The sequence below is a fragment of the Rhinolophus sinicus genome, linkage group LG12 (assembly GCF_036562045.2).
Source record: "Rhinolophus sinicus isolate RSC01 linkage group LG12, ASM3656204v1, whole genome shotgun sequence".
Lineage (NCBI taxonomy): Eukaryota > Metazoa > Chordata > Mammalia > Chiroptera > Rhinolophidae > Rhinolophus > Rhinolophus sinicus.
Window position 1 is genome coordinate 42,889,388 of NC_133761.1, and position 24,715 is coordinate 42,914,102.

At 40.7% G+C, this 24,715-nt stretch overlaps 1 protein-coding gene across 12 annotated transcripts in view; it reads right to left on the bottom strand.

The window, feature by feature from the left end:
* The window catches only part of TTC13 (tetratricopeptide repeat domain 13), a 76,595-nt gene that overhangs the window by 34,114 nt on the left and 17,766 nt on the right, over nt 1–24,715 (bottom strand). For 7 of the 12 annotated variants that reach the window (XM_019757357.2, XM_019757356.2, XM_019757355.2 and 4 more), the window contains 8 exons: nt 24,414–24,489; nt 21,158–21,228; nt 12,677–12,742; nt 11,083–11,175; nt 8,330–8,446; nt 7,265–7,375; nt 1,594–1,676; nt 2–143 (listed from right to left, as the gene is read on the bottom strand). In XM_019757357.2, coding sequence (XP_019612916.2) covers nt 2–143; nt 1,594–1,676; nt 7,265–7,375; nt 8,330–8,446; nt 11,083–11,175; nt 12,677–12,742; nt 21,158–21,228; nt 24,414–24,489 — 759 coding nt within the window. Of the gene's footprint in view, nt 1; nt 144–1,593; nt 1,677–7,264; nt 7,376–8,329; nt 8,447–11,082; nt 11,176–12,676; nt 12,743–21,157; nt 21,229–21,617; nt 21,673–24,413; nt 24,490–24,715 lie in introns of all 12 variants that reach the window. The other 5 variants (XM_019757360.2, XM_019757362.2, XM_074316448.1 and 2 more) reach the window with 2 other exon arrangements.

The following is a 24,715-nucleotide window of genomic DNA, read 5'->3' on the forward strand; positions in this document are numbered from 1 at the left end:
CCTTGAAGTTCTTCAGGGCTTCCTGTAAGCTGCCGTGGTGATAGAGCATCATCCCGCGCAGCTGGAGGGTCTGGACGTGGTTCTGGTTGAGCAGCAGGGCCTTCTGAAAGCTCTCAGTGGCTGCCTCAAAATTGCCCAGCTCCCTAGGGAATTTAACAACAGTTCTGAACACCACACAGGCACGTCAGCAAACACGCAGGAGGTTATCCTCCGAATTAAGGTCTGGTCTGCAACAAGATGCCTTGATGTGGGCAGGCCCTTGTTAATGTTACCACTTTTCAGCTCTGTGGCCTCTGACACATCACATCTCATTTACTTTTTCTAAATCTTACCTGATTATAGGATAACCACAGAGTTCTGGAAATTCTTTGGGGAAAATTAATTTATAGCTTATTCAGATCCCTTTCCCTAATTCATGATGAGCTCCAACCCCTAAAACACTGTGTAGACATTTTAGTATTTGGATAGAAACATATGTTTCTCCTTTGGGAAAAAAAGGTATGTAGGTTATAATCATACAGAAGGTTAGCAATTCTGAATCAAATTTATAGGCTTAAAATTGTATATTTTTCTGTCACTGAAGTTACTTAAAGTCTAGTATATTGTTATATCATTTAAAATTCTGAAAAAAGAAGTGTATTTTAGAAATGTGATCTCTTCAGAGTGTAAATGGTTATTCCTGACCAACCTTCTTTAATATATTAAAATTTTTACAAATAATAGAAGTACCTTCCAAATATCCCATACATCCATTTTCTATAAATAATGAATACTTTAAAAAATGTAACACCTGCTTACATTTACACAGCACTTGATTACTTACTAGGCGCTTTCAAATCTGTTTTTTAACTTATGTCCCCAACAACTCCGTGGGGCAGGGAGGATAAATATCATCCCTTCAACCCCAAACGACTCCAAACACACTTGCTCCAGGTCAGGATAAGAGAGCTTCTACAAGTAGCACAGCACGTAAGTAAGTTCTTGAATTTAATCTTTCCTGAATGAGGTACCTAACAGAATTTTGAAGGGGATTTCCATTAGGGTCTTTCTGTTCTAACTTTTATAGTACTTTGCATAAGTCAGAGCGTATAATTTTTTCAGAGCCAAAGTCAGAATCGCTCTCCCGGTCATGGCAATGCCTGGAGTCGGAAGCCAGGGCCCAGCACAGTGTTTCATTCCTGACAGATGCATCATGACTGTAACGTCTCCATGCCTCTGTTATTCTAGGAATCCTCAAACAGATCACAGTGACGTGGGCACCAGCTTTAGCTGTGCCCTAAAAAATAGCAGCATCTATGTTAATGCAATAGCTTTAAGGCCACTGTTCAAAATGATAGCCCGTGAAGAACTAACGTTTTCTAGACCAATACATACACCCCAAAGTGGTTTTAAGATATAACAACATGCATCATGATACCCTCTGACACATGGTTCCTTCTATATTCCAGAGAAGAGCTCAACAAGTGTGTAAATGCCTGTATGATTCAGAACAACAGTTTCTTCTGGTTAAAAAATGCGTCACTATTGTATGAGGCTATCTTGCTTCCCCACTCTACAGTCTCCCTCATACCCAACTGTTATTACTTGACTTACCTATAGGCCTGCCCCAAACTTTTATATGCATCAATAAAATCAACTTTCTGCTTCAAAGCTTCTTTGAAGGATTCAATAGCTTCCTGTAAAAAGTATACAGAAAATTATTTCATTTGCATAACTGTTAAAATTGACTTTTACTTAATCACTAAAGGACTTAAAATAGATATTATACATTGTCTCTCAGTGATTTTTTTTTTTTAATAGGAGCACTTTTTAAAAAAGGAGATAGAAAGTACAATAAACTATGAGTCAGGAGGATTTAATTTTAGTAGTAAACAAACTCATGAACAAAACTATGAACAATAGCAGAGCCTTGAGCCTCTCCCTTTCAAAATGGGAAATAGCTCCTCACTGTCTGTTTCAGTCTAATGATAGTACCTGCATATTAGTATCATTTCCTTAATTAATAAAAGCCCCGTGGAACAAAAGTAAGCCTGACAGCTGTGTGAAATAACTCAAAATGATCATAACTATTAATAGCAGCGTTGAAACTGTACCAACAAAAGAGAGAGAAAAGCAAGCCCAATGTGAAATTGTTTGTAAAATAAGTAAAAAGGCTCCTAGATTGGCTACCAGAAGTATTCCTACGATCTACCAGGAGAAAGAAATAGTAAAACAAAATAAAACAGACACCTCACAGTTGGGGCATTTGCGGCCTAGCGTGTGTCGGCACAAGTCCAGGGCTGCGGTTAAGGCCACCGGGTACTCTGCCTTGGGGACAAGCCCCGAGGAAACACAGTGCGCCTGGACGCTGTGGGCTCTTCTTGTGAGAACGGTTAATAAAATGTACCGATTTGTTTCAGAACAAACACCCTGGCCTTAAGCTGGTCTCGAATGTATTTTTTATTACAATTTGATTGTTTACTGTTACAAAAAATAATGAAGACATTTCACACATTTCCCAAAGAAAAGATGTATCTTAACAGCGACAAAGTATCATGAGAGACTTTAAAACTTCTGTGATAATCATGTCGTACCTGATTAGATAACTCATAGCAGAAAACTACTAAAGATATCACATGCCTTGCACATGGTAGGCACTCAATAAATATTTAATGATTTGGTAGGCACACAAAATCAGTTTGCAAAAGCAACAACAATCCGAAGTCTTTTCAAAAAGTCATTCGTTCTCTGCTTCTTGTTTCTCTGGCTGGCGGGGTAGGGGGTGAGACAGCAGCAGGGCAAGAGAGGCTGGCTTTTTAAAATGCTTCAAAGGCAACAATGGGACAACAAACTGCGAAGGAAGCCAACTGAATATCTACTGTTTGTTAGAAAGATGAGAACAGACAAATTTTAATATTTCAGAAATGTTAAAGACCACTTATTAATTAGGCTTCCTGTTGTGGCATAGTCGTGATTTTTTTTAAAAGTTACAACTATATTTTTAATTCAACAAACATGTATTGAGCGCCTACTATGTGCCCAGGCAGGGTGAGGAACAGGGGACACAAAGATGAGCAGGTCATTATCTCTGTCCTCTAGGAACTCAGTCTACTTAGAAAGCTATATAACCAGGTTATTAGAACACAAACTAAGAACTACAGTGGAGACATGACTCAAAGTCTTGGGAATAAAGGGAAAGAAACAGCTAACTGAACCTGGGGACACCAGGACAGGCTTCAGAGAGGAAGTAATGACTGAACCGGGTCTTGGAGAACGAGAAGGAACTGGGTAAAGAGAGAGGGCCTCTTCCACAGAGGAAGTGGTATGGCCAGTGGCACAGGGCTCAGGATCGGTGGGGAACATGGGTGGCAGGTGTGCGGGGTGCACGGTGGAAGTGGTCAGAGGGAAAAGATGGGGGGGCACGCCAGTGCATAAGACAGGGGCTGCACCAGTGCGTCAGCTGGGACCTGAGAGGGAAGGGCGTCTGCCACACTCTGCAGTCCGGCCCGTCCCCTCAGGCAACGAGGCCTAGGGGCTGTGGGTAGGTGTGCGACTCCACTAAATGTCCTCTAGAGGATTCTGCTGGCAACAATAGAGAAGACAGACTGGAGTGGGGGAGAATGGGGCCCAAGAAGGAGGTGACAGCAGTGTCCAGACAAGAGATAATGAAAGCTCAAATGGAGACAGTGTCTCGGGAGAGAAAGGGTCCAATTCAGGAGACATCTGGAAAGGCAGACTGAGACAGAACCTGGTGGCTGTTTGGGGGGGGAGGGGGAGGAAGGGGAGATAGGGAGGCCTTTGGAGCTGAGGAGCCTGGGTGGGGGCAAGAGTGCGAACCAACAGAAGGAAGGACAGTACGAAGGACGGTGACCAGGTGGGCAGACGGGGTGGCAGGGGTCATGAGTGCAGCCGGGCGCGGTAGTCTGGAGTGTCTGTGGACACCTAGCGGAGATGCCTGGGGACACCTGCTGCCCACGGCACTTACAGCACGCTCGGACGCACAGCTCTTCAGTCTGATTTCTCTTCAGCTTTTAAGAGGCTTTGGTTTCAGGGTTCCTGTCTAATCACTGCACAGCTCTCTACCTCATTCTGCCAAAGAGGGGACATAGCAGAATCAAGATTTTAAGCCATTGGGAACAAAGAAACTACGTTTGAATGAATCAATCTCTAAGCATAAGAACTGGCTCTGAATTCGTTTGTGTAACGAATGCCCTCACCACCAGTTTCAAGTCTCCATCTTCCTCACTGGTGTTGGGGCGGCCAGCAACCACCCAGGCTGTTCACTGTAACTAGAACAGTCTCAGGCAACTCTCACAATAAAGGTGATGAAAACATGCTCGGAATGCATCATTTCTGAAATATCCTTGCAACACAGATAAAACAGAGAATTCAATAGAAAAATGCTTGCTGTTTTTTCCCCCTAGGAATATCCAAGATGTCTGATATGTCTATTGAATTGGGCAGCTGTGAAATTTGTCATGTAATATTGCCTAATATATTTCTAATGTATATCGTAAAGCGAATAAGCCATTACCCACTTAATTAATTTCTAACTTGCGGTTGACCTGGAGAGACCCCCTTCAGGACATAAAGACAGCTCAGACTCATCAGTCCATTTAATACCTGTGTCTAGTTTTAACAAGAGAAACAGAGATAGAGCTAAACTACGTTGATGAATTTAAGTAAGGCATTTCACCGCTGTCTCAGTTTTCCAATCTGTGTAACTGGGACACCCTCTGCTCCTTCTATATACTTCATGGGGATGCCGTTGGGACGAATGAGACAATACGTACACACTCTGACCTCCTTGGACAGCAGATCTATAAAAATGCAAAGAAAAAGTTCCCATCTATTACACACATTGAATGCTGTGTTTACGAGCATGGTGAAAGGAGAAAGGGTCACATAATTTTGGTAAGCTTGGCTTACTGAGGGGCTTCTAACGCTGGGGAACGAAAACACCATTTCTAGGATCTCACCATGAGGATTTGGAATAAACCAAAATGAATTTTAGTCCTTGTCCAATTTGTAGTTAGTGTCTCTGTTGTAGCTCTTTTCTGAAAAGTTCTCATTTTGAAAAAAACACAGACAGCCCTGCCCACATGCCTAAACCTGGCTTTACAGTTACAAGTACAATCATGTGTTTGCATTTGTTTGCTTAAAAAAATACTTTTAACTTCTTAATACTAATAGTCGGTATTTTTTGTATTCAAATCTTTTCCCCTCCATAAGATAGACATTTGAGGGGAATACTCTGAACACAGAACTGTGGCCTTGAACTTTTTAATAGATGGCGACTGGGAGAGGATGAGAAGAGTGCAGGGCAGACGCAGAATTACCTAGAGGCCCGTCTGGCAGCTGCTCACGGTGCGTTCGGAACAGCCACCTGTGGCTGTGACTCAGCCCTGAGGGACAGACCTGGTCACGACTGCCTTCCACACACTTGCAAAAAAGGTATGAGGTGTATGGAGTAAAGTCTACAAGCTTCTTTTTGGTTTGATTTTTAGAGGACGGGAGTTAAGTTTTTCGGAGTCTATGAAATGTAGATTAAATTTTCACATGTAAAATAATCTATAATAATTAATAACTGATTCATGTTTATACCTTATAAAGTACTACTCATATGTTATTTTATTTTATCCTCACAATCGCTTCAAGAGGCAGAGAGTAGAATCATCTCTACTTGACAGATGTGGAAGGAGAGGCTGGAAGAGTTTAGGTAACTTGTCCAGGCAGTCAACAGGACTCAGAGCGAGAGTGCCACGTCCAAATGCAAAGCTTTCTTCCTGAAATCCATTCATTCCACTAATGCTTATTGAGCAGCTACTATGTGACAGGCTGTGTCCGTCACACCGAGGTTTATATGTGGCCTTTTTAAATTTTTAAAGGTACCCCACCCGTGTGTGTGTGTGTGTGTGTGTGTGTGTGTGTGCGCGCGCGAACCCTCAGGGCTCTTTCCAACAATAAAATGCTGTTCTCTCTTCCAGTGCACACCCCCGCCACACGCTACAGAAATTCGCCACAGCTTGCAACCTTCCTTGTGAAGCTCTCCTGATGTCTGAGTCAGAATGATGTGTTTTCCACCTGTCTAGACTGCCTGTGTTGGGCTCGTAGGCATGCAGGTCTGCAGTTGGGCAGTTCTGATGTATCCTGCACTAGAGCACTGACTCTGTGTGGGCCAGGCCTCTGGCACGGAGGGCCAAGATGAGGGACCCAGGGCTCTCAGCCCTGGCTCTGGCCTGCCCACTCCTGGCAGAACATAAGCCTGCTGCACAGTGTTCTCACCATGTGCTCAGAGACTGCAGAACCCAGGGCAGGAGGAAGGGACAGGCTGGAGGTGACACTTCTCCCACATGTGGAGTCAGATAAGATCATGCCTTCCCATGTCCCTCACTGCCCCCCACAGCAGTCTTCAGGGGACAGTGTGTGATGGATGCACCTCAGAGATGCCCCCCACCTGCTTCCACTGCCTTCGGAGGAGCCCAAGTCATCTAATGACCTCTGACCTGGGGCGCCAGCCAAGTCTGCTCATCAGTACCTCTGTCCCTAACCTCCTTGGCCACTGTCGTGTCAGAGTCCACTTCCTAAATGACAGATTTGGTCTGAACCATATATTTCTCCCCAGATCTAGATTTTAGAGCTCCCCTGAGCCTACAAATTAAAGTGAAATGCTCAGCATCGTGCTGGAGGCATGTTAGACCCTCCCCTCCACCACTGATCCAGCCTGTCTCCCTCACACTCATGCCGACTTCCTGTCCCACCCACGGGCTATATGTCCATGTCTGTCATCACCCACGCTTTCCTCTCTGCCTGCAGTGCCTTTCTTCCCCCACCTAATCCCACCTGCCTGCAAGGCCCAGGACGAAGTCTACCTGTTCTGTGAAACTTTCTCTAACTCCATAGTTTAAATGAATCTTTCTTATCTCTGTTTCTTAAGCACTTTGTTTCTTTTACTTTCTTTAGTGCATAGCTTATGTTACTTTCTTTAGTGTATTTACCATACGATAAATTATATGTGGAAAAAATTGTATCTTTTGTAAGTGTAAAGCATTATTTCTCCCTCTTACTAACATTTTATCTTCTCCACTTATGGACTCTCCTCCAAGTAATTTCCAATCGTAGGAGCTCAATAAACACGTTGATTCAAACTACCTTTTGAGATAAACTAATTAGATATACTAGATATCATTTTAAAACACACCGAACTAAATTCTACTAAATTCTTCCCCCCCGCAAAATAAAAGCAGAATCATTCTACAGTACACATACTGCACAACACTTTCACCTTCAAAAGTCCTCTGTGAAAGAAAGTTAAACCTTTGTATAGCATAGCTATAGGCTGGTTTTTGTTCAGCTCTAAGGACTGCTGAAAGTCTTCATGGGCTGTTGCATAGTCCTATAAAAAGGAGAGTGGAAAAAAAATAAAAGTAGTATTCATTAGATATTTGGACATTTCCTATTTTTGATTGGTAAGAAAAAAATCCCAATTCATTCTGTGCCCTTTTTGGCTTTAAAGGAAACATTTCATGACCACAAATATTATAAGTTGAATGCTTATACTGTTTGTTGAAATAGTTGATTTTCTTAGGAAATTGATGGGACAAATTCACAAAGGTTTAATTTAAGCATACTGTTTCAATTATAAAAAGAATACCATTTTAAATGCTATTAAAGTCATAATGTTAGAGTAACTTTAAAAATTATTTTCTGGTACTAACATTATACTGAATACTTCTAAAATAATCATGCATAGATCAACCCTAAAATGTATTATGCTGAGATTTTTAAAATAATTTTCTTTTGCATTAGAAAACTGTTATGAAAATTACTATAAATCCAAAAAGAATTGTGGCAATCATAAATATCACTATGACGATAAGAGAGAATCTTCTCAGATTTGGGTCACTTACAGAAGCTACATTTAGTCTCAGAAGCCGTATCAGGTCAGGTGATGGTTCTTGGGTTGTGGTACCCGAAAGAACATAAATTGTACCTCTAAGTTTAACACTCACACTAATAACAGGCATACCTGCTTCCCTATGCTGACATCTCCAGGAAAGGCTACAGCAATACCTGTGAACCAAATTTCTTTTTTCTCTCTCTTTCTTTCTTCCCCCTAGTCCAGAATTAGTTATTGCCAACACCTCAAGCAAGAAAATGTGTTCTTGGTACTTATTATTTCTGTATGGCTTCACCTTCAGGTAAAGAAAATGCTCTTAGAACTGTCTTGTATCACAAACATATTACTACACAGCCCCAAACCCAAATCTATAGTAGCTTTCTGAAGTAGAAGGGAAAGCGAAATCTTTACCATCACGAAAGGAAATGTATCAAGGCAAACGTTCCTCACCTCTGATATGAAGTACAGAGTCCCCCGGTGTCTGTACAGCCGTGCTGAGGGCTGAAGTTGGATAGCCTTAGTGAGGTCATTCACTGCTTCATTAATTCGTCCCAGAGGGGACAGAATCTATAAACCCAAAAATGTAATTAGGGAAGAACACTTCCAATTATCAACCCTAAAACTGCCAATGTTTTTGACTTTTCAATTATACTTCAACATTCTCCTCTCTCAGTACGACCCTCTCAGCAGACCAGACCCCACGTACTAAGCAGCGCGATTCCAGGTCAGCAAGCTGAGGGACCACTAGTGCATCAAGCCATGGGAGGCTGCTGAAGTACATGACTACAGCGATTGCCTTGTGATTGTGTCACGTTCTGGGTTATCACACGTGTCGCTTTTCCTGAAATGTGACCTTTTGTTTCTCAACCTGTAATTTCTCTTTCAGATCAAAATTTGGCATGTCAAAATCAGTCTGAAAAAAAACTTTGAACGATTAAAATAGAGAAACTGTTGAACACTGATAGTGTCCTCCATGACCTTCAGCTATGTCCTCTGAGGTAGTAAGTGCTAAATGACAATTTCTAAGATTCCAGGTGTTTTGTAAGCCCTGTGTGCTAAAAGTCTTAACTCTTCAGTCATGATCTGCAAAGTAGGAGAAAGAACATCTGTAAGCCTGCTTGGAGAGCTCTTTTGGTCCAGCATCAGTTATGTTCAGGCAACATGACAATATAGAAGACAGTTCAGAATACAAAAGCACACTGAAAAGACATAAGGAAATCCAACATGGGTATCAGCATCCATGCAACCAAGCTCAAGCATTTTATCCTGAACAAATGTCCTTAAGTTAGGGTTTATTTTGTTCTTATAATATAGGTCTTTTTTGTCAAGTTTTACTACCTGGTTCCTACTCTGCAGGAACTTAAAACCAGCAAGAGACAGGATTCAGGCAGGCACATTACCAGTAGCAAGAACGGTACAGAAAGAGGAAAGAAACGAAAGGATGCCTGAGAATTCAAAAGCACAGTGGTTGGGGTTATGTTTTGGAAGGAAAAACATCCCCACCTAGTTTATTAACCCCTAGGTACGTAACTGAATTATGACAGCCCAGCACAGTCATCAATACGCAGAAAAATGACCTGAGTAACTAAGAATGTGTAATTATGTTCATTAAATATAGACTATTTTGGAAAGTATGAAAGTGAAAGATTTCTCATAAAATAATTTCTGACATATATAAATGGTATGCTATAATTTAGCTGGAAAAATCACTATGTAGGGGCAATAATGCCCAATAACGTTGGAAAAGGGGGATATTACTACGTATTTTTAAGATAAATGAAAATTACTTTTCTAGTTACCAATATCATTTTGGATACACAATGAGCTTTTTATTAGACTTTCAAAATTTTTAAATCTGCCTACTAAGTCATTTTTCTAAGAAAACTTAGAAATTAAATTCATGCTTTATCATAACATTTTCACATAACATCAGAATAACAGAGAGAAAAAGCCTCGCCCCCCCCACCCCCGCAGATGATGACAAATTAGCCACCAAATGCTCTCAAGAAGTGCCAGCCAGACTCCTCTGCAGTAATGAGCCCTCAGGGTTACCGTCCGACACAGACCACAGGTCATGAATTATAATACTATGAATTGAGGAAGAATTTTATTGAGAAAGCCAAATCCCCAATAAAACATAAAATTCACTTTCAGAAACTGAACTATATAATTTGAGACCCTATAATTTTGAGAACAAAACATCACAAGTAGTTTTAAATTACTAAAACACTTAATGCTTCCTTTACTTGCTAAGTTTTCTCTCCCAAGAGGAAAAAGAAGTAATTTTTCCTCTTTAGTTCAACTATGAAATCCCACCAGATCAGATGGTTAAAAGTTAAGTTTTATTCAGGTTAAACACATTAACATAAACTCTAAAGCATTTAACATGGCTAAACATGGATAGCTTACTATTATTTTATGAAAACAGTAACGTTTTCATTTAAAAACATTAAAAGGGGTCCCTTTGCACACATTCTTTTCTCTGATCTGAACACCCTTCCGAACGACCTTGTCCCCCAGGATGTGGGATCTGATGGGCTCTCCTGTCACCTCCTCAGTGAGACCTCTGTGGACACCGCAACACCCTGGCCAAGCTCGCTGGGAACTCCGGCAGGCCACGCCTTTCCTGGAGAAGCACCTCCTCTTAGTGTCTCCTCGCACAAGAATTACCTGGAATTCCTGGAATTCTCACCGTTACTGATCTGTCTCCAGCTCAAGTTAGAAGTTTCTTGAAGGTCTGGTTATAGTCAGCCTTACCTGATCTGTGTCTCTATGCAGATTGGTATGTTTTATGAATATTTTATATAAGCACGCACGTGCGTGCGCGCACACACACACACACACACACACACCTACTTCTAAGGGCTGTACATTTCGTTTTGACCACACTGTCATATTAAGTCTTGCTAAAGTATGTATATATACAATAAATGTCATATGTGATATATTTTTCAATGAACACTGATAGTACACATCAGAAATGCATATTCTAATGCTAAGTATTAGTATTATACGTTAAATCAGAAGTATCACTTGGCCCATAGTTTTCTAGTAATTTCAACCATTTTTAAAAGCATTAAGTACTGAGGAAGAAAATACAATAGGTATAAGGGAGCTTTAAAATTTACAAGTAATAACAGGGAAAAAAATCTGAGATTCAACTAATCCAATAAGGACAGAGGGAGAAAGAAAACTGCACTCACTTCTGCTCGCTGCTCAAACACCTCTGGACGGTCTGGTTCCAGGGAAATTACTCGGCTCAGTTCAAACAGAGCGAGCTCGGCATTCTTAATGTCCTTGAAAAGGCATTAGCTTAGTATGAGATCCACTGTTACTCAGAACAGGCTTGAATAGATTTTCTGAAATAACTCATAATTTAGTAACGATATAACTACTTATTTAGCAATAAATATGAATTTAGCTTATGACGACAGGTCTGCCAAGTTAAATAAGTTACGTTACCCTTGTTTAACTTACTCAACTCTCCCTACCCAGCAACAGCATGCTGGGCCTGACTACCTATACCACACTCCACAGATGGCAGGATAGTTTCTACATTTACCCGATTTAAACACTGAATCAACGAATTGGAAGGGATGAAAATGTGGATACCAGCATGCAAAACGATGCTGACCGGCGGCAATACGGGTACAGAAGGGGCCAAGTCAGTGTCAATCAAAGCCCTGAGCCCACACACCTCCACTGTAACAAGTCTAGGTAAGTTCTCTTTAAAATTTGCAAGTTACTTTGACATTAAAATTATATAAGCATGTCATTTTTATATTAAAAATGCATTAAAGATACAAGCAAATTTCATGTCAAGATATAAAATTAAAACAGATGAGAGTTAGGAAGACATTGCTTATCTTTGGCTTCCACTAGGGCAACTTGGTCATTTATTGATGCCCTGCTACCTTCCTAAGCACCCCCACCATTCCCAAACCTGAGTTCATTCTCAGTCGTCTATGTCTCAGAAGTATACAAATATTACATAAAATTTCTCCAATAGGCCAGCACCCAATTAGCACAACTTTTTTAATTGGCAAAGATACAAAAGTGATGTTTCTCCCTCAAAGCATAATTTCATTTTAGTACTTTTAATATACAATAAGACAACAGAAAAAGTTTATGTAGCATGTTCTAGACTGAAAATGTGGAGATCTGAATCTTAGACCATTTCCTTATTTACTATATAATCTGAGGAAAGGCTTTATTTTTATACCATGGTGCCTCTGTTGAGCAAAATAGACTTCTTATAACCCTCTTCCTGCATTCCTCAGAGAAAAAAGGGGAATAAGTCTCCAGAGATACACCTATCTGGGGGAATTATAATATATGATAACAAACAAAAGTAAATTTTACAAAAAAAACATTTGTTCTTCTATTCACCCTTGAAGAATCGTGAATGGAACTAAAACTCTGAGTCCCGCTGGATAACTGGTGCCTTGTCTCCACGTCTACTAAGGAATGTTTCTTAGGGACTCAGTCAGGGTCTCATGCTTTTCTTGATCTATGTCCAGTTCATCATGAGGTAAAGTTTAGGCTGGCAAAGACTGTCCTTGTGGACCAGAAAGTATGGCCAAATTGACTACAGAAGACCTGGGTACAGCTTCTCAGGCCCTGCTTCCTGGCCATTTGATCCTGTGAAAACCCTCTATGGACCTTTGCTCATTTGTGAAGTGGAACGACACACTGCGTGTTCCATCGGAGCTGAACGGACAGTGAGTAGTTCCATCAAACCCTCGTCCGCGTCAGGTCAGGTAGGCACTACGGCAAGCGTCACTATTCCATACTCACATGTAGGCCCTTCTTTCCATAGGCTATCCCTCGGCCATAAATTGCACTAACCAGATCAGGCTCCTCCTAGTCAGACCAAAACAGAAACACGTCAAAAACCATAAACAAAACAAAACAAAACAAAAATCAGTTTCTGCTTAAAGCATGTTAATGCCACAAGTGACAGCTCTACTTTATGCTATGACACTCGTAAGTCCATATTCAGTCCCCAACCAGGAAAGTCTGTGATCCTAAAGCTCATTTGAATGAGACATGCAGTAAGAGTTTTGCATTAAAAAGATATATATATATATACTAAAATAGGGAGACCCATACTGATCTCTTCCTAGCTTCTTTCACAGTCATCTCATTTAAAATGTAACCCCCTGGACAACTCTATGTCTGGCAGCACCAGCAAGCATGTCTTACAGAGACAGTAGAGGCTCAGAGAAGTAAACGGATATGAGTAAAGGATTGGGTAGTAACATCTCTTCCTACTTTGTCTCCTTTCATACACTCATGACATAATCTGAGCAGGAAAAGACCCCTCAGTGCCAGCACAGTGAGAAACGAAGACACGAGTCGGCTCCACAGTCTGCTGGGGGGTAACACAGTCCTTATACGAATGGGTCAGAATAAAAAACAGACCCTTTCTGCAACCTCCTCTCCGATGGACCAGACACAAAACCTTCAGGACCAAGGGCAGCGCCTGCTGCCCCTGCCAGGCTCTGCACCCAGGTCAGAGGTCTGAGCTGCCCCACTCACTGAGTGAAACGCTTCCCGACTCCACTTAGCCTTGCAGTTTTGACCTCATCTCTGGATCCTTCCCTGAACATTGAAGAAAGGAGTAAACAGCCTCTGGCTATAAGGCCCTGGGTGAAACTCTTGACACGGCTAAAGAATTTATCAGAACTGTACCAGACGAGGCATCTTATAGGCTAATCTACGGTTCTGTTCAAATCTGAGAGAGGGTGTTTGCCAGTATTGGGAAAAAAAGACACATCAACTTTAAGGATGAGCAAGTGGGAGAAGACGCCATGCACTGGGGGGAAAAAAAAAGCTACTTTAAACTGAAGGAGGTACATCAAGTGACCACTTGCTGCCTCACTGCCAGCGAGCAGACTGGCCTCACAGTGTGTGGAAAATTGGGGAAATTCAAGTAAACAATTACAGGTTTCTAGCCTCCCTTGGAAAATTCAACGAAGATAGACCCACATTTTGGCATTCTCACATGACAAGCAATAACTAGCACTAAGTCCTGGCTGCCTCTTCAAATGAAGGGTGTGTATTCGTCAGTTTACCACAAGCCCATCCACCGCACATCAACGCACTTTGCTCATTTAGGTCACCTCCCTGGCTCCCGTATAGTTCTATACTTGTGATTTATAACTTATATGTAACTGGCATGGTATTTGCTAAGTGGAAACAAAGTACAAGTGACAGAACTCCAAAGGAATGGCAGCTACAAGTAACATGGATATATGATCATGTGGGGCAGTGTGTGCACAGAATAAAACTCTCCAGATACTAAGTTTCAAGGAATATAGAAAACAGAAAATTTTATTATAAATAAAAAGTTTTATTGAACAGTCAATAAATTTCTTATAAATTTAGAAAATGAAGCACAAAAAGAAAGGAGAGGGCACCCTCTCATCCTGCCACTCAGAGGTTAACACTTGAAACATTTAAATATCCTTCCTGCTTAAAGGAAAGCAGGAGAGGGATGCAGGTACAGGTGGAGAGGAGGAGCAGGAAAAACAGTCACCCACTGAGGAATGCAAGTCAGGCTGTCTTCCTGTTTTCCATAGCAAAAACCCTGGCCAGAAGATGGGACACTGAACAGAACAGCACCTTGGCCAGGCTGGGCAGGGTGCAGGGAGCCCACACAGCTTATCCCAGGATGACATTCTCCAGTTGGAGGAAAACCCACTCTCAGATTTGTAATGTCTCAAAAGATACTATGCAAGAAGCTTTCATCCTGAAACTAAGAAAAATGTCATGTCAGGTGAATTAGGAGAAGGTGTATTTAAATAGTTATTCCACTGACATGATTGTCATCTCCACACATCCAGCCACTCCGGAGTCACCCCTATCTCCCCAACCAACATATCTACCCATTAAGTCCTGGCAGTTTCACCTCCTGGTAAATCTGGTGCCTGTCCTTCCCCAGGCATCGCACTACCCTACTGCCGCCTTCCTCTCTCGCGTAGGCCACTGAAGCAGTTGTCACATTTTCCTGTGTCTTCCCATCTCAATTCCAGACACACACTAAGGTCACCTGTCGAACACTAACGTCTGTCACTCCTCTGGCTGAAATTATTCACTGGCTCCCCAATATCTACAACAGAGACATTCAAACACATTTTTGCTCTAACCCATAATAAGAAATACTTTTTACATTGCAACCCAGTATACACATACATACGTACATAACATACACACATATACACACATATCAGAAACAAAAGTGCCACTAAGTCATATGTAGCCTTACCAAACATGCTGTAATGTAACATTTTTCTAGTCTAATGTATTTCATTTTTAAAACAGTGCTAGTTTTGATTCGCCAGTTAATTTCAGGCCCTACTAAAGGGAAGCAACTCGCAACTTGAAAAATAATGAGGTAACATCTAAATGCCTTTGCAAAAACTGCCGATCCTTTTCCTGCCTTTCTGTCCAGCCCTGTCTCGTCTGCTCCCCCACTCCCGACTGCTACTCTAGACTCAGCACTCTGGACAGTTCCCTACATGCAACACACCCCCAGAGCTCAGGGCATGTGAAATGCTGCCCTCCCTCCTGAAACGCAAATCCACTGCCTCTGTGCCCATGAAAGTGTTTCAGTCTCAGCTCAAACGCTCCCTCTCCTCTGACCCCTCACAACCTCCCCTGGAAAATAAATATGCTCCTTCTCCTTGGTTCCTACTAAATGTCATATGGATGTTAGTCATTCATTCAACAAATATTTACTCATCGCATGCTCTCAGCCATGTCTGGTTCCATGTGCCAAAAATACCACTGTAAGCAAAAACCAACACAGAAGGCGAAAGAGTCTTGCTTTCTTGGAGCAGAGCCAAAGAACCAAAGTATAAATGTAGTCACATCTTCAATAAGTGCTAGAGAGTAAATGATGCTTTCAGAAAATGCATGAAGACCTAGACGAGGTTGGGAAGTGCTTCCTATGGAAGAGGTACCTGAGACCTACAGGGGCGGGGAATCCCAGAGTGACTGCTGGGCCAGGCAGAGAGCCAAGTGTGCCAAGGCCCTGAGGGAGACAGGGAACATGGCATGTGTCCCACGATAAGGCTGGAGAAGTAGGTAGAAACCCTATTAAGGATTTTTACCTTAACCTAAAAGCAACAGCAAAATATGTGTGTTTAAAGTGCACGTATATATATGCTGTGTGTGTGTGCGCGCACGTGCATGGGGGTACGTGTGTGCGTGTGTGGGGATATTCCGGCCCCATCAGTCATCGGCAGATGGAAGGCTCGGCTGTGGTTTGAACAGGACCAGAAGCAGATGGACACAGGAGATCCTTAGGAGGTCTATACATAGAACTGAGTGTGTGGGGTATGTAGACTCATGTGACCCCAGGGGGGCCATTCACTGAGCTGGGAGACTCTGGGATACGACCAGGGGTTCCTTTTAGTTGTGGGAGGGGCACGTGGACGGATCGAGGGAGCACATGTGGTCGGTTTGGAAACTTTGAGTCGAAGATGTCTTTCAGACATCCAAGTGGATATAATTTCATTAAATTAATTCTCTTGCTACATCATTATTTTGCATTTGCATGTTTGTCACCCCACTGGAATACCATATCCTCAAGGGTATGTCTTTTCATGTTTGGGTTTGTGGCACATTGCACAGTACCTGGCACATGATAAGTCTTAATACATAGCAGTTATTATTAGCAACAAACGCTGGCCAAATGTGCAGCTAGAAAACCTTAAGGAATAGTAAAGGTTAGCAGATCCAAGTCAGCTCTGCCTGGCCTGTTCTTCCCATGGGAAGCCAGCAGGATGACGTGGCTAGTGACAACTGGGTGCAGCCAATGGAAGGAAAAAGCCAGATGTGGGGTTCAGTAAGGCAAAGCCATAGGACAGCTAAGCCATAGAGAATGGCTTCCGGTGGGCCCCCAGCTATCACAGCTGTTCCATTTTTATGGCTATTAAAATTTTTAATCCTTTAAAATACAGCCATTCAAAAGTCTGAAACAGTTGAAATATTGAAACACTGGCAACTTCCTGAATTCAGGCATCATTCTTTTGCCTCTTGGGATTTTACATTTTTTAGAAAAATTCCAAAAAGAGTAAATTGAATGGCTCTATTCAATGCATATTCTGTCTAGAATTTTTTTTCCCAACAGTATGGAAGGATCTATAACTATTGTGGTTGTTATCATTGTAACAGGGTTCCTAAATTAAATAATAGCTTTATTAGTTTTTTTATTGATACAGCTTTATTATTTTATCAATCATTGGCTTTAGATGTTCACCGTAAGTCAAAGTTTTTTTTTTATGAAATGTCATAATAAATTATTTTTTTCAAATAAAAACTAGTATTTATTTCTACAACCTAACTGGGCTCAGAAAATCAATTTTTCGAAGTATTTTTGAATATACAAGTCTAATAATTGTATTTTATAAAGTTTTCAGAATTGTACATGAATTACATGGAAACTACTATTTCCATCTTCCAATGTTACTTACTTTATGCGAATGCAAAGTCACAGCAGAGTAAGATGGCTACTTTACTGCAGTGCTGTCCACTTGGATGTCTCAACTCAAAAAATCTGATTTTTTTAAAAATCCATAAAGGTATAATTTACTATTCTCATTATAGTATAGTGACTTAAAATTTTACAAATATTTTCCACCACAAAGCTGGTTTTTTTATTAAACTCAAAAGTCAGTGAATCACAGCAAACAAAAAGTCACTACACAGCAATGCAGTGAGGACTAGGCTTTGCCTACATGGCAGACACACATATATAGTTACATTAAGGATGTTTAAAACATCACGTGCAGGGCAATGTTTAAATGCTGTCTGCTAATGAAAAATAAGACACGACGTTCTTTCATGAATTCAGTTCCACCAGAATCAGATCAGAATCAGGTGAGCTCAAGGTCACACAATTAAGCAATTTGCCAACTGCCTCATAAAGATGGCACAGCACTTATGTTTCCCAGCCCTGCATGGGGACTAAAGAAGCACAGAAATCAGGAAATGGTTCCACTTTTCAAGAACACTATCATCAACACACTGACACATGTGGAAGTGACATAAGGGCATCAATGTAGAGATCACTCACTTTCATAAGCCTTTAAAAACAAGCGTTTTCTAGGAAGACTAACAGATGTATTCAACTTTGAATTGTGTTCATATGAAACCCTGATACTCCAAGAACATTTTTTTCCTTTATAGATGCACCAAACAAACCATATTTGGATAAATACTCAAATGAACACTTTGAAACAACAAAGATTAAGGAAATTTCTTATAAGTTTGTTCCATGATTGTGCAGCTAAGACAGCAGGAAGGTACAAAAACTTCACATCAAAAGCTCATTCTGGAATTTAATTAGCCCTCATGCATAGATCCAAACTTCACATTAAACGATCTTATAAAAATGGTGACTCTAATAAAATCTAAGCCCCTGTAGTCCCATTTGTTCTCAGCTTTCTATTAATGGAATCAGATTCCATTCTCTGCCGCTTCACACTGGAGTTCACGGGCTGTCCAAGAAAACGCTTGCCAGGAGTTAATGAACTCAACCCAAAAAGTTTGTGTGTGAACAGTTACTGCAGATTTGTTAAAGGCCATTTATTGGTTTAAAAATGGAGTTCTGGCACCTGTGAAGGTTCCACAAGGAACAGGTGGACATCTATAGCATGTGGTGACAATGATTCTCCTGCGATACTTAGTTCAGGCCTGACTTTAACAGCGTCATCCAAGCACGCTGGAAGGAACACTTCACCGCTGTTCTGAATACGGGGCATGACAAGGTAATGTTGGGATAAAAACCAATTTCATTACTCCAAGAAAGACTATCAGTGCATTTGCCAATAAAAGAAAAGGAAGAGCAGTTAGAGAACAGTCGTACTTTTAAAATACAACTTAAGGGGACTGATTTATGCAAATTATGACTCACAGTGAGAAAAGGACTTTGAGTCAACTGGAGAAGAAGCAACAACTGTTCTTTGCACACTTGCTTCCACCTATTTGTACAGTTTCTTGATGACACCAGCTGTCAAGAACTTGAAGGAAACGAAAAACTCTTAAATAGGAATTGTGTGCATCACTTTCAAACAGAAAGCCCAACACACAAAAAGTTTGGCCTAGAAAAGCAGGGTCAAGTTTCTTATTAAAATATTTGAAAAGATTGGCATTTAATAATAAATCTTTGCATTTTGTCTTTATATCACGTAAGGACCATGTGATGAATATTCCCCAAGCTCTACCCTAACACCTTCATATTTGCTTCTGTTTACTCTAGAGTGCCACGCATACAGGATCTGCCACGTGTGTCATGACATGGAAAAGCTGGGAAGCATCAAAACAAAAGGTAAGAAGAGAGAAACCACCAAGAAAAGCGCCAGCGGGAGAGCCCAAGGCACTCTCGCTCCACGTCAAAATGTATTGAGTGACCACTCAGCTCTTTCTTCTGTGGGCCAGCAGTGTCTGATCTTATCGCTGCCCCCATGCCCCCACTCCTGCCCCATCAATTGCCTGAATCACCAGAGAAACAGTCCAACCTTATAATCCACACATTCTCAATGAAAAATTTCCCAGTTGAAAGCAACCCATTGCATCACAGGTTGATGAAAGTGCTATATCAAATTTCAATATATTAATATCATTTTTGGCACAAAGAGAGACTCTGATCTAATTTCTGAACACAACTGCAAGAGAAATATGTTTTACAACAATAAATGGACAACACAGGGAACATTATACAGCTATTACAATCATAAGATTGTAGAGAAATACAGTATAAAATTAAGTGGAAAAGTAATACAAAATAGTACAGATTATACAAAAAAGTAATACAAAATATTTACATTATAAAACACAAATGCATACTTTGAAAAGGTCATAAAAAACGAATGATGGAAGAGTAGCAGAATTAGGAAACTTTTTACTATTTAAAGTTTTTTCTTTAACATTGTGATAATTGCCTTCAACTACAATGGCAATCATATTTTTCAAAAAGTTGAATGAACTGGTAATACATCTGGAAGCTCGCAGAGTTTTCTGCTGTTGGTCACCATACCTAATTGTCATTTGCTCCTATGAAGGTATCAAAACCTCCCTTTCAAACCAGGGTTAACTGTAAAAGTGCTTGCTTACCTTCTTTAATATTGCAATGGTAAACAGAAAGGTGATTTTAAACACTATTTATAATCTACCCTTTCGTACTTTAAACCCCACCAAAGAACACTGTTCCGTAAAACCTCCCAATATACAGACCCAGCTGCCTGGGTCTGAGGACCTAAGTAAGAAGTAGGACTACCTCAGCGATTTTTGAGAACAAAGACAGAATTATCAACATAACTAAAGCTATGTTTAAAAAGAGAAAACGAAACACAGGAAAAATGTCAAATTAACAGCTCAAAATGAAGATAATCTATGACACACAGGCCAGAGGGGTGGTGAGCTGCTAAACTTACTGAGCACTTACTACATGCCAGGCGCTGGGTACGAAGGACTTTATAGGATGTTTCATCTAAACGTAACAAGAATGCTTTTGGAGGTAGTTATTATCATCCCCATAAGCCAGGAGGAAGCAGCGGAGTGGATTAGAACTCAGGCATCTCTAATCCTAAAGCCTGTGTTTCCTTCACTGTACAGACACACCATCGACAATGGCCAAGTAGCTACAAAAATCCAGTTAAATAACGACAGCAGATATAAGGCCAACAATGTTAGGCTGCAGTCAGAGTCTCCTCGGCAACTCTTACCCATGGAGATAAGCATTTTATATTAACCAGATTTTAATGCAGCTATCAATCGATAAAGGCCCAATACTTCCACTGAAGAGTTTCGTAATTATACTTTAAGGCGAGAAACAAATCCATGAGTGGAACTTCAGTTAACCATGGAAATCAATGTCTGCGTAAAAAGTAAACATCTGAGTGTCAAGAATTTCCAGGGCCCACATCTCATGGGCGATATCGTGGTAGAGAGGAAAGTAAACTGAAGCTAATAATTGTCTTTTGTGAGCTTGCATTTGAACCCCACGTCGGCCACCTGATGATGGGGAGACTATAAGCAAATTGCTTGAGCTCCTTAGATCTCATTTCCTCGTTTACAGTAATACTGCAAAGAGAAACGAGGGCGCCTTACAAGGCCTGCACCAAGAAGTGCTCAGTCAGGGCTGATTTACTCTACTTTCTTATAGAATCTCTATAAAGATGTTTTATTGCAGCACTTAAGTTACGCATACGTCCATGTTTTCGTCATGACCTATAAACTGGAAGCTACATGACTGAGGAGGAAACTTACCTGCAGCATTGTTGAAAAGTGTCTTATTGCTTCGTCGTACAGGCCACTGCCAATCAGCACATAAGCGATGGCTAGGAAACAAAACACGAAAATGTCAAAGGACAGAATAAAGGGTCTCGGATTAGAATCAGTAACTCAATTCTTACTGAATCTTAAAAGGCAGCTCCAAGGACTAGAAGCAGTTAAAGAAAACCTAGAAGTTAATAAGACGTAATTAAATTCTTCTACCACTCTGCACTTGCTAATCAGTCTTCTAGTTCTATCTAGATTTAAATTATTAAAGCCATCTATAAAACATCTGCCTAGAAGAAGTAATTATCTTTTTCTAAGCCCATCACTCTCTTTCAGTACTAAATAACCTTTATAATGTTTTCATCTATATATCAAGAGCTAGTAATAAGCCTGAATAATATCCACATAACATGGCAACGTAATTTTACTGTAAAGTTATGACAAATACCCAAATAGCATCACAAATCTCGATTCCTGGGGGTGCTGAATTTACTGCCAATTACCTAGTGAGAACAAAAACAGAGGCTCAAATTAATATATATTAATATAATGCTTAACTGTAGATAATTCACACCACTGCAACGCATTCGGTAGTCTTTTTTCTACCTCTTGTATTAAAAATATAGTCAAAACACTACTCAAAATACACACTAAAGGTGAATGAATAGTTCCGGATCCAATCACTTACATAAATGGTATTTTGAAATTAGAGACCTGACAATCTCTTAAAACATGACAATATTTTGACTAAACTTTTTCATCTATCCAAAAGAACAATCAATTTTAATCTTCCAGATTACACTTCCATCTATAATATTTGCCCAACTCCCTAAATCCCCTAATATACCTGAAAAAATATATTCCTCATTCAATATAATACTAGTTTGATCACATTTCTTTGTAAACAAGCTGTACTCTCTAATTTTCTAATTCTAGGATCTAATAGATGTTCAAGAAGATGGGCAACTAAAACTTTTACTGTCATTAAAAGCTTAAGTTTCCTGACAGTTAAAAGTAGCAATAAAATTAAGTGCAGTAGAAACATTAAATGCAGAAAGAGATTTACAGTATCCTTATAACTACCTGAGAAAAGTAAAGTTCAAAAACACTGAGCATCATAATAATACAAGCACTTTTGGGGGGCATTCTTCAAAACAAAAAGAGGGCTATTTTTATCCTTATTTATAACTCTGAAAAGATATATCAAGATCAAACTCATATTCAGAACAATAAGAATAGATACTATTCAGATAGTTGTATCAGACGAGAAAATCAGAGACATCTTTGGTGGGGGCGAAACGTATTAGTAGTAAAAACAACAAACAATAATAACAATAGGTGAGTACATTGTATTTTACACGTGCCAAGCACAATCATAAGCATTTATCCATAGGAACTCATTTATTCCTTAACTGCAGCGAGGAAGGTACGCTTATTACCCCCATGCGCAGGCACGGAAATGAAGCACAGAGCAGTTAAACAACTGTGCAAAGACAACATGCGGTGAGTCCTGGGTCTGCTGCAGGCCTTTAGGCCCCACCTGCCCCCAACAGGCTGCCCTGAGATACAGGGAGGCTGGGCCACAACTGCTGTGGACGGGCCAAACCCCTCGATGTTTACACACAGGCACTGAAACATAAACTTGTACGTTTCTGAACACAGGAAGGTGATGATATCCTGGAAAGCCCAGGTCTGGGCTGGTGTTCTGGCTCTGCCACTCACGGGCCATGTGATCACGGGACCTCAGCACTTCTCATTACTCTCTGCGTCTTGCTTCACAAGCCTGTAGAAATGTTCTTCGATTCCTTGCAGATCTAAACTTTTTGCATTTCCTGTCTATCTCCCCCAAATCAGTAAGTATCTGTTAGATGAACAATGAATAAGTGACCCACAAAAACAAGTACAGTTTTAGGGGGTAAATATTGTACTTAGCAACATGTTCAAACTGTTGTCCACAGCTAGGTGTTCAGTTCCACTCAAATAAAACCAAATGTAGCTCTCAAATCTTTCCATCTAAAAGTAAACATGTTTGGATAAAAACCCCAAAGTATCCATTAAAAAGAATAATCTAAACCTTGCACAAATATAAATAACTGTTAGGAACCATAGTTTGTTGTGGAGTCCAAAGACAAAGAAAACAACGGGCATGGCTGGAATTCTCAGAGAAATCCTTACTAACCAGCAAGTCCACATCTCCTGGCACTGTTTTTTTTCCAGGAACACAAATACTGTGGTCAAAAGGCCCTAAGGCAGGCAGCCTGTGCTACCCCAGGCTCTGCGAGGATTATTCCTGCAGCACAGAACGAGCCATTATTTATTCTCAGATAAATGAATACGAGGCTGAACAGAATCCAAGGACTTCAGAAAAGACCAAATCTGATGCCTTAACAGGCAGCTAATTCTCAAAGCCTACTCAAAGAATATCCCCAAAAAGTCATTAATACTTTCCAAATACTCAGCTCTCAATTATCCGCACTAACAGAGAAAAAGCACCAATTCCAGAAGCGCTCACTCTTAATATAAAATGCATATGGCTGCAGAAAGGATAAAATGATTACGTGTAAATCAGACAGAAATGCTTTCCTGCAGGTGCTTGGCTACCCGGCCCCACGCGGAAGCACGTGCCCACGTGAAGTCTGTCCAGCTGCACTGTTCAGTCCTGTATGCAATTTCGTTTCCATCCCTTCAAGTGTGAACTGACCAGGAAAGGAGGAGACGTACCCAAAGCATGTCAGGCATGGACGGCGGAACCAGCCTGTTTTAAAACATGCCAGGAACAAGCCAAACTGCACGACACATTTGCAGATCTGGACAAACTCAACTTTTCTACAGCCACGTTCTTAGACCCCACAGTAACCGATTGTCCTCAGGAGTAAAAGTAACCTAAATCTAGCTATTTTATTAGCTATTTTATTACACAGCAAATTAAAGGATGCTTCTCTTCTGCTTCCACTCCTATATTGCTCGTCGTTGATGACAGCACACAAATAACCCTTTAGTGAGTAACAGCTCGTAAGAACTCATTACTGAATTACTCATGTCCATAGAAACACACAGATGAAACAGTCCTTCCTGAACTTTCCATCCAAACCTTTGATTTATGACATACGTATAATCCACGGGCCCTCACAGTAGCTGAGCTGGTCTCTGCGCTCTCTCTAACTCACCGTCCTGCCAACCCACTCTGCGTCTAATCATAACTCAAGGCAAATATCGCAGGGCTATCCCCTGGCTCCAGTCTCACCTAACTCTTCATTTGTGCTGTCATTATCAGTAGCAAACGGGAATCTCTTCTGTTCAGCAATGGACTTGGCCTGGCTCTGAAATAAAACAAGACAAACATACATTTTTGCTTATCACAAATGAAGAGAAAACATAATGAAAATCTGTAATTTGAAAAATTAAAGCTACATTTGATTTCTATGGAAGCAAAAAAATATTCACTTGAAGTTACATCAAGTACGTATTCAAGGTCGGTGCTTGCGTGTAACTGACTTGCTTCCTCTCCCTGTCACTCAGGCTTCCCTTCCCAAGAACCAGTTATCT